This window comes from Sturnus vulgaris, chromosome 21 (assembly GCF_052056855.1).
Source record: "Sturnus vulgaris isolate bStuVul1 chromosome 21, bStuVul1.hap1, whole genome shotgun sequence".
Classification (NCBI taxonomy): Eukaryota; Metazoa; Chordata; class Aves; order Passeriformes; family Sturnidae; genus Sturnus; species Sturnus vulgaris.
In genome coordinates this window covers 3,020,216-3,035,069 of record NC_142263.1, presented here as the reverse complement: position 1 = coordinate 3,035,069, position 14,854 = coordinate 3,020,216, and the positions used below count along the sequence as shown (strand labels likewise).

The 14,854-nt window shown below is 50.4% G+C and overlaps 1 protein-coding gene across 4 annotated transcripts in view; it reads left to right on the top strand.

Annotated features, from left to right (window-relative positions):
* The window catches only part of RPH3AL (rabphilin 3A like (without C2 domains)), a 34,157-nt gene extending 20,699 nt beyond the window's left edge, over positions 1-13,458 (top strand). For 3 of the 4 annotated variants that reach the window (XM_014876498.2, XM_088177019.1, XM_088177020.1), the window contains exons 7-9: positions 5,163-5,276; positions 5,666-5,833; positions 11,104-13,458. In XM_014876498.2, the coding sequence (XP_014731984.2) occupies positions 5,163-5,276; positions 5,666-5,833; positions 11,104-11,138 (317 nt within the window). In that variant the 3' untranslated portion in view covers positions 11,139-13,458. The remainder of the gene's footprint in view (positions 1-5,162; positions 5,277-5,665; positions 5,834-11,103) is intronic. The other variant, XM_014876499.2, reaches the window with a different exon arrangement.
* The last annotated feature ends 1,396 nt before the right edge of the window (positions 13,459-14,854 follow it).

The window sequence follows — 14,854 nt, the reverse complement described above, 5'->3', positions numbered from 1 at the left end:
TGGACTGCCACTTCAGTCCAGCCCTGCTTTCCTCCATTCCTTGCAGCCCTCACCCTGCTGTTTTTTCTGGGATGAGCCATGGAGCAGACACCTGCCTGCAGTCCCAGCCTGCTCCTGCTGAACTCCAGGCACTTTGCCACTGGACATCACAGCCAAGGCTGACCCAAGGCTGGGCTCATTCCCTCCCTCCCTCCCTCCCTGGGGCTCCTCACTCCTGCTGCTCTGCTGGGCAGATTCCTCACCTCACTGAGTTAGAAGTTGCTCTGCCAGCATGTGAGTGCTGCAGAATCAGAGCTGCTGCCAGTCTGCTTTGATTTCCTTTCTCTCTGTGTGGGTTAGCAGAACTGCCTGGCCTCTCCCCTTCTGATTTTTCCTGTTAGATCCCCTCAGCTGGAGAAGTGAACCAGCTGCATGCACTCTTCAGAAGTGCAGGGGGAAATAACCTTTTAATAAAGAAACCTCAGGAGACTTGGGTTTACAAACCTTCTCTTGGGGGCCCAGCTAAGAAAGCACTCCCAGCCCTACTGTAACTTTTGTAATTAAAGACAAATTAGATCAACAATAGCTGGTTGTGTTTCCCTCCAGGAGATGCTTGGAAGGAGTTGTCTTGGCAAGAGGGACTGATTGATGAGGTTGTTTTTTGTTCACATGATAGAGAAAACATTAAGAGTTGAAGCTGTTGAGCCCAGAGCTGGCCTGCTGCTTAGTTCAGCTTTTCAGCTGAGTTTTGTTTTTCTGGAGAAGGCTTCCCCATAAATGCAGGCAGGAGCAGCAAAGGAGCAGGGGGAGGACAGCAAAGTGACCTTTGGTAAGCTTTGATGTGGGTGGTGAGCTGCCTTTGTCCCTGCCCTCTGATGTTTGTCTGGCTGCTGTTTTATGGCTTGGGTAATATTAATTTATGGCTTTATTTTCCGGTGCTTTCTTTCCCTGTTGCCCTTCTCTGTGAGGCTGCCTGTCCTCTGGACAGCTTTCAGTGGGCACTGCAGGCTGTAATTCATCTCTGGAGCTGGGAGCTTGTGCATCTGCCCCCTCCTTTTACCTCTTTTGAATCTGCCAGTGCTGGGGCTCCTGCTGTTTGTCATCCCCAGCTCTGCCGTGTGCAGGGCAGCTCCTTCCCCCGTGGAGATGTGCATCCCTGACACTGAATCTGCAGCAGGAGCTGGCCTGAGCTGTCCAAGGCAGGTTTCCCTCGCCTGGCTGATAGCATTTGTCAGCTCACACCTTGTACACCCTCACCCAGACACGTCCTGGCAGCTCCCAGCCAAGCCCCCGTGCTTGTTGGGCAGGATGTTCCTGGGAATGAGCTCTGGCATTTAACGTGCCTGGCTCTGACAGCCTCCTCCTTATCTTGGAACGTCCAGCCCCTCTCTCATCTCTGAGCTCTCCGGGGATTCGAGTCAGTCCTGCCACAACCCCTGGGCATCCTCCATGCCAGGAGCTGCCATTCCAGCAGGGATGGGACAAACTTCCAGTGTCCCTTTTTTCTCCCTTCAGAAGGGAGGGATCAGTGTCAGATCCTGGATCTTTGCTCCCACTGCAGGAGGGCAGGAATGTGCCTCAAGGAAGAAAAGCCAACCCCACCAGGCAGAAGTTTTATTTCTGCACACCCAATATTTCTCCTGTGCTCCCTGACACTGGGATTTGCTGGTGCCTTTAGTTTTTCTGTTATAAACAAGCCGTTGCCATGGGAACCCTGCTATTAATTAAGGCACAAATGCATTGTCAGGAGGAGAATAGCAGCAATATTTCTTTTGCTGGGCAGCAGCTCTGCTCCATGTGCTGGAATGTGGGTGGGATTCTGCACCGGGTCAGGAGGTGGGAGCAAGAGCAGCAGGGTTTTCCTTCTTCCAGTCTCTGAGTTCTGCAGGGAAAACGTGGAAAGCAGCTGGGTGGAAAGCAGAAGTGTGATCCCTGAGCTGCTGCACTGTCTGGCAGGAGGGCTGGGGGATTTTCCTGTTCCATCCGTGTCTCCAAGCAGTGGGATGTGCCAGAGGCAGGGGAGCAGCAGCTGGCCAGGAGGATGCAGTGCCTTTGTCCTGTTCTGTGAGCTGGAGGCCAAATCCAAGGGATGGGGCAGAGAGGGATGTGCTGGCGAGTGTGGAGAGCTCTGCAGGCCACCAAAGGGCACATCCAACTTGCCAACTTTGCAGTGACAAAGCTGCATCTTGTGCTGAAAGGGACAAGGGTTGGGACATCACTTCTTCCTTCTTGGAGCAGCTGAAGGATGCAGCATCCTTCACTGGATGTGATCTGGCACAGGAGCTGCCCTCAGTGGGAGCCAGGGCTGCAATAATTCTCATTTTCTCTCACTTTCCCACCTGCAGGGACCAGGAGCTTTGCCCTCCCTGCTCCCTGTGTTTGCCAAAAATCTGGGTGCTGCTGCAGGGCAGCGCTGCTCAGGGATTCTGCTCCTCCTGGATGTGTTGGAGCTGTGATTCCCACCTGCTTTTCCCGTGTTTTTTGACAGCTGCAGGACGTGCCAAGCTCTGTGTGTGCCAGGCTGAGCCCTGCCCTGCGCTGGCAGCACGAGGGAGCTCGGACAGCTCTTCCCTTGCCAAAATCACACATTTCACAACAGATCCCAGCCCCGGCCGGGTGCTCCTTCCCCTTGGCCCCAGCACAGCCTCCCCACATCCCGATGTGCCTCTGGGGACCAGTGCAGCCAGCAGTGTCCTTCACCATTCCCTGTGGCTCTCTGTGCCTCTGGCTTGGGGGTTGAAGCACATCTGGAGGGACCCTGGGCTCTGCCAGCAGCTGCAGGGCTCCAGGCTCTGTGAGTGACCCATTCCCTCTGCAAATGCTGCTTTTCTAGCAAGTTTTATCTCGGCAGATTTTATTTTATGAGCTTTTTTTTTTTTTTTTCCCAGTCAGCTGGAGATAGGGATGAATCTGTTCTGTTCTCTGAAAGAACAGCTGTCCAACGACTCTTATTGATATATCAGCAACTGCTGGAACACCAGATTTAAATCTGCTGGGCTCTGGAAAGTGCCAGCAGAAGGTCTGGGAGCTTTGGATGAAGGATTACCTGAAAGGGAGACTTTGGTGCAGTGAGTAAAATACATTCTTATTGGCAGCAGAGGAAATGAGAGCAGACAGGGCTGGTCCTGTGGTGCCTTCGAGTCATTAATATTTTCTTCCTCTTCTGCTGGTTCTCTCTGAGCTGCTGAATGGCAGGAGGACAAGGCAGCTAAAGTCACCTCCACTGATTCACTGGGGCCTTCTCCAAATCAATCCTGGCTCCCAGCATTTTCAGAGGATTCCTGGAGGAAGGAGCTGTTCTAAACAAATGGATTTTCTGAATCCAGGAGGGCAAAAAAAAAGAAAAAAAAAAAAAGATGATGACCAAATGGGACAGGACTTCATTTTCTGAGAGAATTGAGCAATAAGTTGGTCAGAACGAGTCCTACAGCTGAGATTTGGAGTGCATAGGGAAAAAAAACCCACTCTGGTATGCATGGATTGTTTTTGACAGTGTTTATATAGAACTCCCCACCTCTCCCAGGGAGTTCTGGGGTAGAAATAAAGATGTGCTTTTAGACAAACCTCTTCTTAGCCAGCATTGCAGCCCCCCAGCTTGTAAAGGGACATTTTTCCCTCTGTGCAGGGTTTGTGTGAGGAGCTGCCTGCCAGGGCAACTTCAATAATGCTTTGCAATAACACTGGCAGCCAACTTTAATATCCTTAGAGATGTTAGCATTACTTTAGGTATTCACTTCCCTTTTTTTTTTTTTTTTAATGAAATATTTTGTGTAGTACAGATCGCTGCCGTGAATACAGGAGGTGCTTGGCAGGAATATTTGACAGCTCGTGCTGTGTGCCAGGGGAGGAATTCCCATCCTCCTGCCCTGGGGAGTGCTGGAGGCTTTGGGCTGACACAGAGAGGTGCAGTGACAGCTCTGGGTTACCCCGTGGTTGTCACCCACGTCCCTCTCTGAGGCTCTAACACATCGTGGGCCAGCGTGGTTTGTTCAGTCACAGAGAAAATCACTTCTCACAGGAATCTGAGACTCCAGAGACGTCCTGATGGATCTGAAAAAAAAATCATTGGGGCTTCCTTTTTCGACAGGAGAGGCTGAAGTTGCAGTGTTACCTACTTTACATCCCTCCTGGGCTGATTTTGTACTTTTCACCAGGAGCTGTGACCTGCTGTTTGAAGTGGCTGCTGAGCTGCCAGGAGAGCTGGTATCTCCCTGGTCAGATGGAAAACTGCTGTAGGTGCAATCCCTCAAACAAAAGACAGATTTTTTTCCCCATTACCTTCCTCCTCAGCCCCACCATTTATTTCTGTTCTGAGATCAAACCATCACAAAAAAAAAAACAGGAATTGGGAAAAACACTGTTCTCATTTTACCCAGAGCAGCTGGCAGTCGAGTTATCTTTTACACCAGTGTAAGCAGGAGAGGTGTTTGCATAATTGCATGGAAAAGTGGAAAGAACCTGCCAGTTTGGGAAGCTGTGTCTGGCAAAATGAAGCTCCTTCAGCTCTTTTGGAAAATATGGGGAGTGGAAAGCAGCAGGAAGAGAGCCAGGATTCAAGAGGAAGAAAAATAGAGGAGAAAAAAAGCAGCTTTGAAATGGGAGAACATTCTCCTTGAGGAAAAGGAGTGACCCTTGCCTTTGGAGCTTTGGGGATGTAGGAGTAGTTTGCTGATGGGGATGATTTGATGTGCTCAGGATTTATCTGGTGTTTCCCTCTTAGATCCTACCACACTTGAAATGCAGCTTGGAGGGGAAAAAAAGCCTCTCCCTACATTACCCAGGGGTGGAGCAGGTGCAGGCAGGACCCTGAAGCAGCCCTTAGAGGATCACTGTGTGTGGGAGGCAGCAAATACCAGGAGCAGGGGGCTTGGTGGGGTGCTGGGATGGCTCAGTGGGATCAGACCCCATACCTGGAGCAGCAGAGAGTGGCACAGGAGCACTGGAGAGTGTGCAGCAGAGTTATAAATCATCTGCAAAAAGCAAAACCACACCATGCTGGGGAGGGAGAGTGAACAGCTGTGGGGGAACTGCAGGGAGGGTCTCCTTTGGAGAGGGAGGAGGTGAGCAGAGAGTCAGCGTTTGTTGCTGTTTTATTTGGATCCATCTGGCACCTCTTTGGGAAGTGTTGTGAACATTGTGAATAACTCTCTCCTCTCCTCTCCTCCCCCTGATCTTTCCTGCAGTGGTTTCCAGTGACAGTGAGAGCGACTCGGAGCTCAGCTCCTCCAGCCTGGATGACAAACCCATCCCTGTGGGATCTCAAGGCTCTCAAGGGAGAAAACTCCAAGCAGGAATGGGTGAGGAGCTGCAGTTCCTTGTGGCTGGAGGGTGGGAAGGGTGAAGTGCTTGAATGTTTGGTTCTTTTGAATATTTGGTTCTTGGCTCAGCTGTGGCTGTGCCAGGTGAGGGTCTGAGCCTTTTCTCCCTGGGTCATTCCATGCCCTGAATCATTCCAGGCTCTGCCCTGGAAGCTGGGAGCACATCCCTGGCCAGCTCCTCACTCCTGGCTTTGCAGCACTGGAATCGCTGGTGTTTCCTGGGAGCAGAGCACAGGAACTGGGGCTCACCCTGCTCCTGAGGGCTCCTGCCTGGATCCAGCTGGGATGTCCCTGCTCCTTTAGGATCCAGCCCAGTGCCTGCACCCCCTTCCCCCTCCCTCAGCAGCATCTCTGTCCTGTCCCTGCAGCACCCACCAGGGGACCCAGCCAGGCCATGAGCAGAGCCCTGGGGACCCCCCAGTCCCCCCTGCTCTCTGGGAGCCACAGCAGCCTGGGCAGTGAGCAGGGGGCAGAGCTCAGCCCCACGGAGAGTGACCAGCCCTGGGACAGGCACCACAGTGACACCAGCGCCCCTGGTAAGCTGCACCCCCTCTCTGACACGTCCCTGGTTTTTGGGGCTGAATTCCCTGGAAGCACAGCTTTCCCACAGAGCTGTGGCCCCTGGATCACTGCTCCCTGCTCCTTTTCTGTATTAGCCGATGCTGTCACAGTGTCACACCTTCTTCCCTGAATGCAAAACCTTTTCTGCAACGTGAGTAATGAATTGTCTGGGGTGGGAGCTGCCTGCACCCACGGCCAGGAGCACTCAGAGCCTGGGGCTGTGCCCCTGCAGAGCCCTGGGGCTCCTCTCTGTCCTGCAGGGCCAGCAGAACACACTGAGCTTCTCCTCAGAGCTGTCCAGCAGTTCTCTGAGACCGAGTAACATTTTTCCTGAAGTAAGGTGGCTCTTAAAGCCAAGCCCGGCTCTTCCCAGAGCTCTGCAGTGCAGAAGAAAGACACTTTTCCCCCCTCAAAAACCTCAGAACAATTAAGTGACTGGGAAAGCAGAGGCTGCTATCACACCCGAAGCAGCTGAAAGAGATGCAAATGTGTTCTCTCTGCAGTTCCCACTAATTTAGTCACTAACCCCTCAAGTTATCATCCAGCACTGCTCCCTCCCCGAGCATTCCTGCCCTCTGAACTGCCTCTCCTGACGTCCCTGAGCCTGCCTGGTGCTGGGCATGTTGAGGCATAAATTGGATTACAGACAGCAGGTTCATCCTTCAGTTGTTGTCCCCCTCTCCACATTTCCTGCTAGAAACAAGCAGCACAAAATTATTTCTCTGCTCTCCCCTCCCTCCCTCCCTCCCCAGCTTTCAGGGGCTTGAACTTTTCTTTGGGTTTTTCAAACCAAACAAGTGGTTCTGCTCTGTCCTTCCTCCCCCTGGATTAGCCTGCCCTGGACTGGGTGGTTTATTTTAAGCTCCTGTTGTGTGTGGAATTAAGAGGGGCTGGATTCCTGTTGTGGGTTGGCTGTGCTGCCTGTGGAGAGGAGCTGCAGGTTGTCCTGTGGGGTTGGGATGGGTGTGGGTGGATAGCAGGTGACCCTTTGGATGGATCCACTCCTGGAAAATGTGTTTGTAATCGTTTTGCAGCTTCTCTGCTGCCTGGCCATGACAGTGCAAACACTATTTCAGAGGCAAAAAAAAAGAAAAATAAAGAAAAAAAGGAGAAAAAGCCTTTTTCCTCCTAAAAACTCCATATGCAAAGCTTGGCACAAGGGGTCAAATCTTTCCAGTGGGATCTCCTCGTGTAGATGGGAGAGAGCTAAAATGACAGGCAGCATGGGCAGATATTTAAAAAGCAAAACTGAAGCAATCTCCTGAGCCCAGTTAAAGTTGGCCCTGAGGTGTAGAGAGGATCCTGCTAAGGAAAAGGTTAAGCCAGGTTGGCTGCCTGGGGAGTTTCTGTAAAGATCTTTATTATGTCTGGGGTCATTTATTTCTCAGCGTTCCTGCAGAAGGGGCTGCTTTGTTCAGACAAGAGCTCAGGTGCAGGAACTCCGTGGCCTCCCAAACCTGGGGGAGGAAGGCAGGAAATCAGCAATGAGTGCTTCAGTGCTTTGGGTGCCTCTCTTTGCCAACGAGCACAGGCTGCTCCTGCTGTTTGTATATTTACAGAGTGATGCAGGTGATGGGTGCTGGATGTCAGGGCTGGCTGAACTCTCCCAGCACCTCCCTGAGCTCTGCCCTGCCCCAAAAACGAGCAAGAGGCAAAGACCCTTCCTCATTTGAATTGCTGATCCTCAGCTGCAGAACGGGGCTGTTAAAAGCTGATTTCCCGTGCTTCCTCTGAGAGGCTCTGCACCTTTAGAACACCGTGTCAGGAGCAATTTTCGCTTCACATTATCACCTCAGGTGTTGTTCCACCGGTGACTTTCTTTGCACTTCTTTTTCTCACCTCCAGCTCCGCTCTCAAGTGCGACTTTGCAGAGCACTTCAGCATCCTGGAATCGCAGGGCACCTCCAGAACAGGGGATTTGGGGAGTGCTGCTGCTCCCACAGCCCTGAGCCCTTCCAGCCAAGGCAGCAGCAGGGTGGTGGCCGAGGGAGAACAAGGAGCTCCTAAGGAGAGCTTGGAGGTTTCCAGAGCTGCTGCAGCTCTGGCTGGGGTTTGCTGAGGCAGATAATGAAGCCTGGAGTTTGTATAAAATGAGTCATTGTCAGGGCTGCGTTGGGATTTAGGCAACCTCAGCCCATGAGCCAAAGTTTCAGAGGAGTGGTGAGTTGAGAGGCTGCCAATTTTATATTATTTTTAATTTTTTTTTTTGCCACCTGCTCTCAAAGCCTTTCAAAAGCACCTTTTTCTGAGGGGCTGGTGCTTCTTCTGCTTCTGAAGCTCCAGTTCCTGGAGGTGCCTGCTCTGACGTGATAGCTTTCAAGAGGAAGGTCACTCCTTTTCCTTAAGAATGTTTTATCCTAGAGAAAATTAAATTTGCACATGTGGAAGAAGCACAATCTTGCCTCTTACTTGCTCCCAGCTAGGGCAGGTGACTCACCTTGTTCTGGCTGCCACAGCTGATGATGAGAGATGCCTTAAAAAAGAGCAAAACCCTCACTTGTGTCGGTTATGACATTTTTATTAAGGAAGGGGAATATTAAGCAGAATGAAACAAAGGAATAATCAATATCTTACAGTGGTTTTCATTAGCCCGGGGAGAGCTTTTAATGGAGATAACAAATCCCAGCTTGGGACTGCTGCGGGGGGTAAATTAAGGAAAAGTCATCTCCTCTGAGATCGGCAGCAAGTTCTGCATTGATGGGGTTCTCAGCATCTTCTGAGGGCTTTATCCCAGAAATGGGACAGGAATGGGTGAATCCTCCTGGCTGTTCCACGAGCCTGGGTGGGCAGTGGGGCTGGAGAAAGCTCTGATCCCTGCTGGGAGCAGGAGCTTTGAGAGGCAGCCACGAGAGGAGCAGATGAGGGAGTGCAAATCACAGCGTCCCCATCTCTGCCTGCTCTGCCAGTGTGCTGTCTCAGCCATTAATGCTTAAAGAGTGGTGCAGCAGCTGGCACTGGAGCAGAGCCACACCAAACAGGGCTCTGGGAGCTGGCATCGGGGTGGCACTGCCTGGGCAGGGGCTCACGAATGTTCTGGTTGGCAGTCACAGGGTGAGCCCTGCTGGGAATGTCCCCAGGTGTCATCAGCTCCAGCCTGAACTTTTCTGCTGCATCTCCTGGGCACCTCCTTGCAGCTGCTTTGTGCTGGGAGAGGCTGGGATGGGCAGGGAATGCTGCTGCCAGCTCTCCTGATGTGGGGAGATTTATGGCGTGTCTTTCAGGAATTGCCTGGGTTTAGAAGTGAGGTGCTCTGTGTGGGCTCAGTGCCTCCCTGGCTGGGCTAGGCATCCACTTCTGCTGATAAATATTCAAGCTGTTAATACACGAGCCAGGCAGAGCCACTCAGCATTATTTTCGTGGCAGGAAATTCTCTGGGCATCTTTGAAGTTAAAGCATTAACTTCTATTTTCCCTTCCATTCTGCTTCTCAGATGTCTGCCTCACTCCCTCGGGGACGATGAGGAGGTAACATTTTGCTTCAGTGGGTCTGACTGCTCCATACTTATGGAGGGAGAAAAAAAAAAAAAAAAAGAAATTGTCCTAACAATAATTAGGCTGTAAATGGAGTAGTAATTTCTTTCATGACTTGCTTCATGGCAGTCTTTGGGGAGTTGACTTTTGTTCTCCTGTGCTTGGTGAGAAAGTTGCTTAAATGTTTTCAGACTTGTTCCTTGTTTGTGTGAGCCAGTGTGGATTTCCAGGGCTGGAGGAGATGGGAAATCCCTGTTTTTCCTCCCTCTGCCTGCATTTGGGGCACTGTTTGGGAAAGACAGAGGGATCAGATAGGAAGGAAAGACCCTCACCCACACCCAGCCTCTCCCATCCAAGCCTCTCCTTCCTTCAACAGCTTCCTCATCAAATTTTGGGCACTTTTTTCCTCGGAGCTTGCTGGGATTGAGTTTTCCTGCTGCCGAGGAGGATAAGTTGTCTGTCTTCCCCAAAGTGCAAGAATTGAATTGTGCCTTCATGGCTGAGGAGCTTTGAGCTGTCTCTGCCTCCTCATATCCACAGAGCACCGAGTGGTCCTGCTGTACTTATAAATAAAACATAGCTTTGGGTAGTGGCAGAATTAGGAAATGATTCAAGGTTTGCATTCCAGATACAATGCATTTGTAAATATGAACCTCGGGAGAAGCCTGTGCCCCCTTCCATGTTTGAGGGAATTAAAATATTTTCATCCTCGAGTGGTAGAAGCAAAACATTTTCAGCTCTTTCAAGCCTGCCTTGAAGTTAAGTGAATAAAGGCTCGAGTAACTAAAAAATAAATTACTTTCACTATTCCTGTAATTCTTTATGGAGTTTTAAATTGAAGGCTTCTTCCTTCAAAATAGGGGGATGACAAAGATTCATTCTCTCGGCTCTTTCACTCAATATATCAGGAAACAAGTCTGCTGCTGAGGATGAAACTCCTATTTTTGTGCCTTCTTTCCCATTGCAGAGGTCTGTGCTTTGGTCTTTGATCAAACAGCCTGTCTGGCCTCCTGTCCTCACCTGCTCAGGCTTATTCTGTGCCCTCTGCAATGCATTCCCTCCTCAGCTCCCAACTTCCCATTCAGCATTTTACACAAAGCACCAAGGGCAAGAGTTGATGTCACCTCTGCAAGCAGAGCAGGGGAAGTCGGTGAGATGGAAGTGAAAAGCCTGGGTTTTGGAGTCTTTGTAAACACACACAGAGCTTTTATGGCTCGGGAGGTTATCTTTTAACAGGGATGTCAGGCAGCAGCTGGTGGGAGGAATTTGCCTTGGGACTCCTTGAACAATTCACTTTGCTGTGCTCCCTCTGTCATTTCTCCAGCACCAGGAGTGTCCCAGCAGAGCCAGGGGGGGCTGGAGGGATCAGCTCAGCTTTGTTCAGTCCTCAGCAGACCAAACGTGGACGGCAGGGCTGTCCTGTGCCCATCCCCAGCTGTGCTGATGGTGCAGGGAGCTCTCATGGCAGATCTGCTCTGCCACCCTCAGAGCTGGGGTTTGGCTTTTTGGGGGAGCAGCTACTGAAGGAGCAGTTCTAGCAGCACAGCTCCTCATTTCTCCTTCTTCCCACATTCCCTCCCTCTGTTTTTCCTTCCTTTAATCAACTCTAATGGGCCCTGACTGCTGGACTAATGATGCATAGATGTTCTCTTTATTATTTTTAGGGAGCTCTTAAAAAGGCACTGAGCACGCAAAAGCAACGTAAAATAACTCGGTGGAGTCTCTCCCCTTCAGTGCTTTCCAAACAAAACTTTTGTCCTTTATTTGTTTTGAAGGCAAAGGACGAGTCCACAGCAGAACACGACTGTGAAGGAGGTGAAGATGGAGGTGAAGATGGAGGTGAAGAAGATGGAGCTGCTTTTCCCTGGATCCAGCACTCCCATTCCTCACATCCCACTCCACACAGGAACTGCTGCCAAGTGGTGGCTTTGTGATGCCAGCCCTTCCACGGTGACACCTGGGACAGCCCCTGCCTGTGCCCTGTGAAGCCCAGCAGGGGCTGGGGCTGTGGTTTGCAGGTGGCTCCCATGGGGAAGGAATTCCTGCTGGTTCCTCTTGGATTTCTGCTTGGAGTGAGTTTGGTGGGGGCATCAGGTGGAGCTGTGCTCCTGTTCCTTCTCTCTTTGCTCAGGGTACAGAAACACTCCAAGGAGTTTGCTGTGGTTTTTTTTCACTGTCCCTGGCTGTGCTTGGCTGGTGTGAGGGTGTGGGCTCAGGGGAGATGTGTGCTTGCTGCAGCTGCTGGGGGGAGCACACCCCCAGCCCCCAGCCCAGCTGGCTGCCTGTGAGCACCCAAATTGGATAAAAAAGCTTTCAAATGACTTTTTATCTTGTAAAGCTCTGCAGATTCCCCTCCCACGTGCACACCTTACATGAGCAAGGGCCTTTCTTTTGCCTTTTTCCTGGAAGTCTTGAGCATCTGGCTGACTGTGGTGGTGTCATCATGAGTCAGGCTGTTGAAAACTCTGTGCCCCAGTCCTGCTTATCCTCCAGGACACAAATTTTCCCTCTAAGGCCTGACAGATGAGAAAAATCAAATTACCTCACATCTCTAGAGCAATTAGATCTTTGAAGACCTGAACAAAACCCACGCTGGGCTGGTAGAAATCTGTGGATTTTATTAAATGCTTTGGAGCTGACCTGTCTATTATGAAGAAACAAAGGATTCCAAAAAGTTCCCTCTGAAATCACAGAGTCAAAGGCATTTTGTGCCCATTAATGTCAGCCTTTCCCCTCGGTTATTACTCTTTTGTTCTGATTTCCCTTGCACTGGGCACTTTGTGTGCATGTAGTATGTGTTCTTACAAATGGCTGCAGTATGAAGATAAATGAGATTGGGTGCTGGAACACTCCAGCAGGATTGGAAATCAATCCCTGACTTGCTTTTTAAATGAACGTGGCCCCACAGAGGACCATTCCCTTACTGCTTTCCCAGTTAATGTGCTGTGGCAGCTTGCTGGTGAAATGCTTCCAACCTTTCCTCTGTGATCTGGTCCTGCCCTTTTACAATGAAAACAAAACCTTTGGGCTCCCTGAGATGGCAGAAAAAGAAATCTCTGAATGCGGGGTCCTCACCATGAGTGTTGGAGAGAGCAGGGGATGAGGTTTTTTTCTCCACTGAGGGATTTTTTATGGCTTGCTGTGTTGTTAACCTGGCCATTAAGCTGCACCTATGGAATGGGTAATGCCAAAACTATCAGCTCTATCTGAAAAACTAACCCCAGCTGTCATCTTTGGCTGAAATAATGGTGTGGTTTCAGAGCTGTAGGGTCTGCAATTTCCAAAGTGTTTGGGCACCACAAAGAGTTCTGGTTTGCCTTGAAGCTTTTGACAGTCCTGGTGAGGCTTTTCTTGCTCATTCCTGCAGTGCCTCAGTGCCCCTGGCCTGCCAGGCAAAGTTAATTCTACAGCAGAAGGAGAAAGACTTTTAGGAGTTGACTCTATTTTCTTTAAACCTGTTACTTTCTCTTCACCAGCTCTACACTGAGTTGGAAAGAGCTTTTAAAATCGGGAGTGTCATTTCTAACTCTCCTTGAGTCCCCTGTGCTTCACTCCTGGGCAGGGCAGGCAGGTCACTCGTGTCCCCATCCCACTCTCATTCCCCACTCCTGTGCCAGCTCTGCAGGGAGCCTGGGAGTCCAGGCACGAGCTTGATTTTTAACTTTTATAAAACACTCTCAGAGATAAATTTGACATTGCTCTGGTGCCAGTGAGACTGGAAACTTTTCTTTCTTACATCTATATTTTAACTCCATGGGGTAATTCCACCTGTGTTCAGAATTGTTCAATCAGCTCTGGAAAGACTCTTCTTGGAGTCAAGCACAACTGAATGAGGAACATCTGCAGCTCTGTGCACTATTTTATTTTGAAGACCACTTTATTTTATTTTGAAGACCACTTTTCCCTTTGTGCTGATTCTCTTGTTTGTGTTTTGCAGATTTTGTTGGAATATTATCCTAAACCTGTACCTGTCTTTTGAGCTGGCTCGATGTGGGCAAGAAGGGCTCAGTGTGTTCAGTCTGCTCTGGTCATTTGTGTTTATTATTTTCTTGTTCTCATCTCCATCCCTCACACCTTTTATGTGATGTTTTACTACTGGAAACAATAAAGCTTTTGCTCAATAACAACAACTCCTTGCCATTTGTGAAACACTAAAAAAAACTTTTTATTTTTTGTAGATACTCCCCAAATCCTCCAGCAAGGCAAGACAATAACAGTGGAATTGTGATTCATGTGGCTGGAGTTTAATTGAATCCTGCACCTGAAGGTCACCTTTTGTCTTGTCCCCTCCTCTGTGCCTCGTGCTGGTGGTGGCACGGATTTGCTCCTCAGCCCCTGTGTGAAGGTTTTCCACACTGCAGCCACGACTCACCAAGCAGCACGGATTGTCCTTTTGTCAAGTGCTGTCCCCACAGCCTCCCGAGGCTCTCTGACAATCAGGGTCCATTAAACTTGGCCCACAGAGAAGTGGTTCTGTATCTCCTCATTGTTCACCCAGCAGCCCTGGCTGCTCCTGTTCCCTCAGCATTCAGCCTCAAGGTTTCAAATAGCTTTTTAATCTGGTGGGGTTTTTTTTTTTTTTTGCTTTCTCCCGTTCTAAAAGCTCCTGGGTAATTGCTGTTGGGATTGTTCTGCTGGGGAGCTGCCATCAATCCAAGGATGGAGTGTGTCAAGGACTGAGCAGCTCTTGTGTTGCTGCTTCCCCTCTCTGCTTGCCATGACAACAGCCACCAGATGGGAGAGTCACTGTGGGATCTCTGGAGTCAGAAGTGCTGCCTGTGGATTGCCAACCTCCCCCTGTTTGGTTTTTCCAGCGGAATTTCGGGAGGGGAGGGCACGTTCAGCATAGCCAAAGCAAATGGGCGACCAGCTGGTGTTTGGGCAACGTGGTTGTGGCCATTGCTGAGCCTGGAGAGTCAGCAGGAGTGCTTGGGCAGGGACACAAACTGGTAAATAACCTCTGGAGTTCATTTGTGCAATTAAACTTGGCAGCTCTTGCTCCCCTCCCCTCCCAGAAGTTGTTTCCCTCAAGGGGAGGGTGCTGGCAGTGTCTCTCCAGCTCTCCTCTCCCTTTTCTTCCTCCCATGCCTTTGTTGCTCCCCTGCCTGCAGGCTGCTCTCCCACCCTGCTCTGCCGGTGGCTGTGATGGACAGAGAGCTCAGGGAGGGTTTTTGGATGAGCTGATGCTGCACTCACATCATGAGAGTTTCAGCATGGCAGCCGATGGGTCAGCACCTTGTGGGGAACTTTGATCCTGAGCTGCTCTTTGAGTCCTCCCTGACCATTTCCTCTCTTGGCAGCAAGCTCAGGTCGTGCTGGGAATGCACAAGATGAGGATCTTGCCTTTACTCCACGGCAGAACAGACAGAACACGGTGCCAGATGTCACCTCCTCCCACTTTTTATCACTTTTTATCAGGCTGGTGACTTGATGCTAATCAGAGCCTTATCAGGAGAAGGGTGCTGGAGTGTGACTGACTTCTGATTTCAGAGCTGACCAATTACCACAGCACTGTGCCTGCTTTTA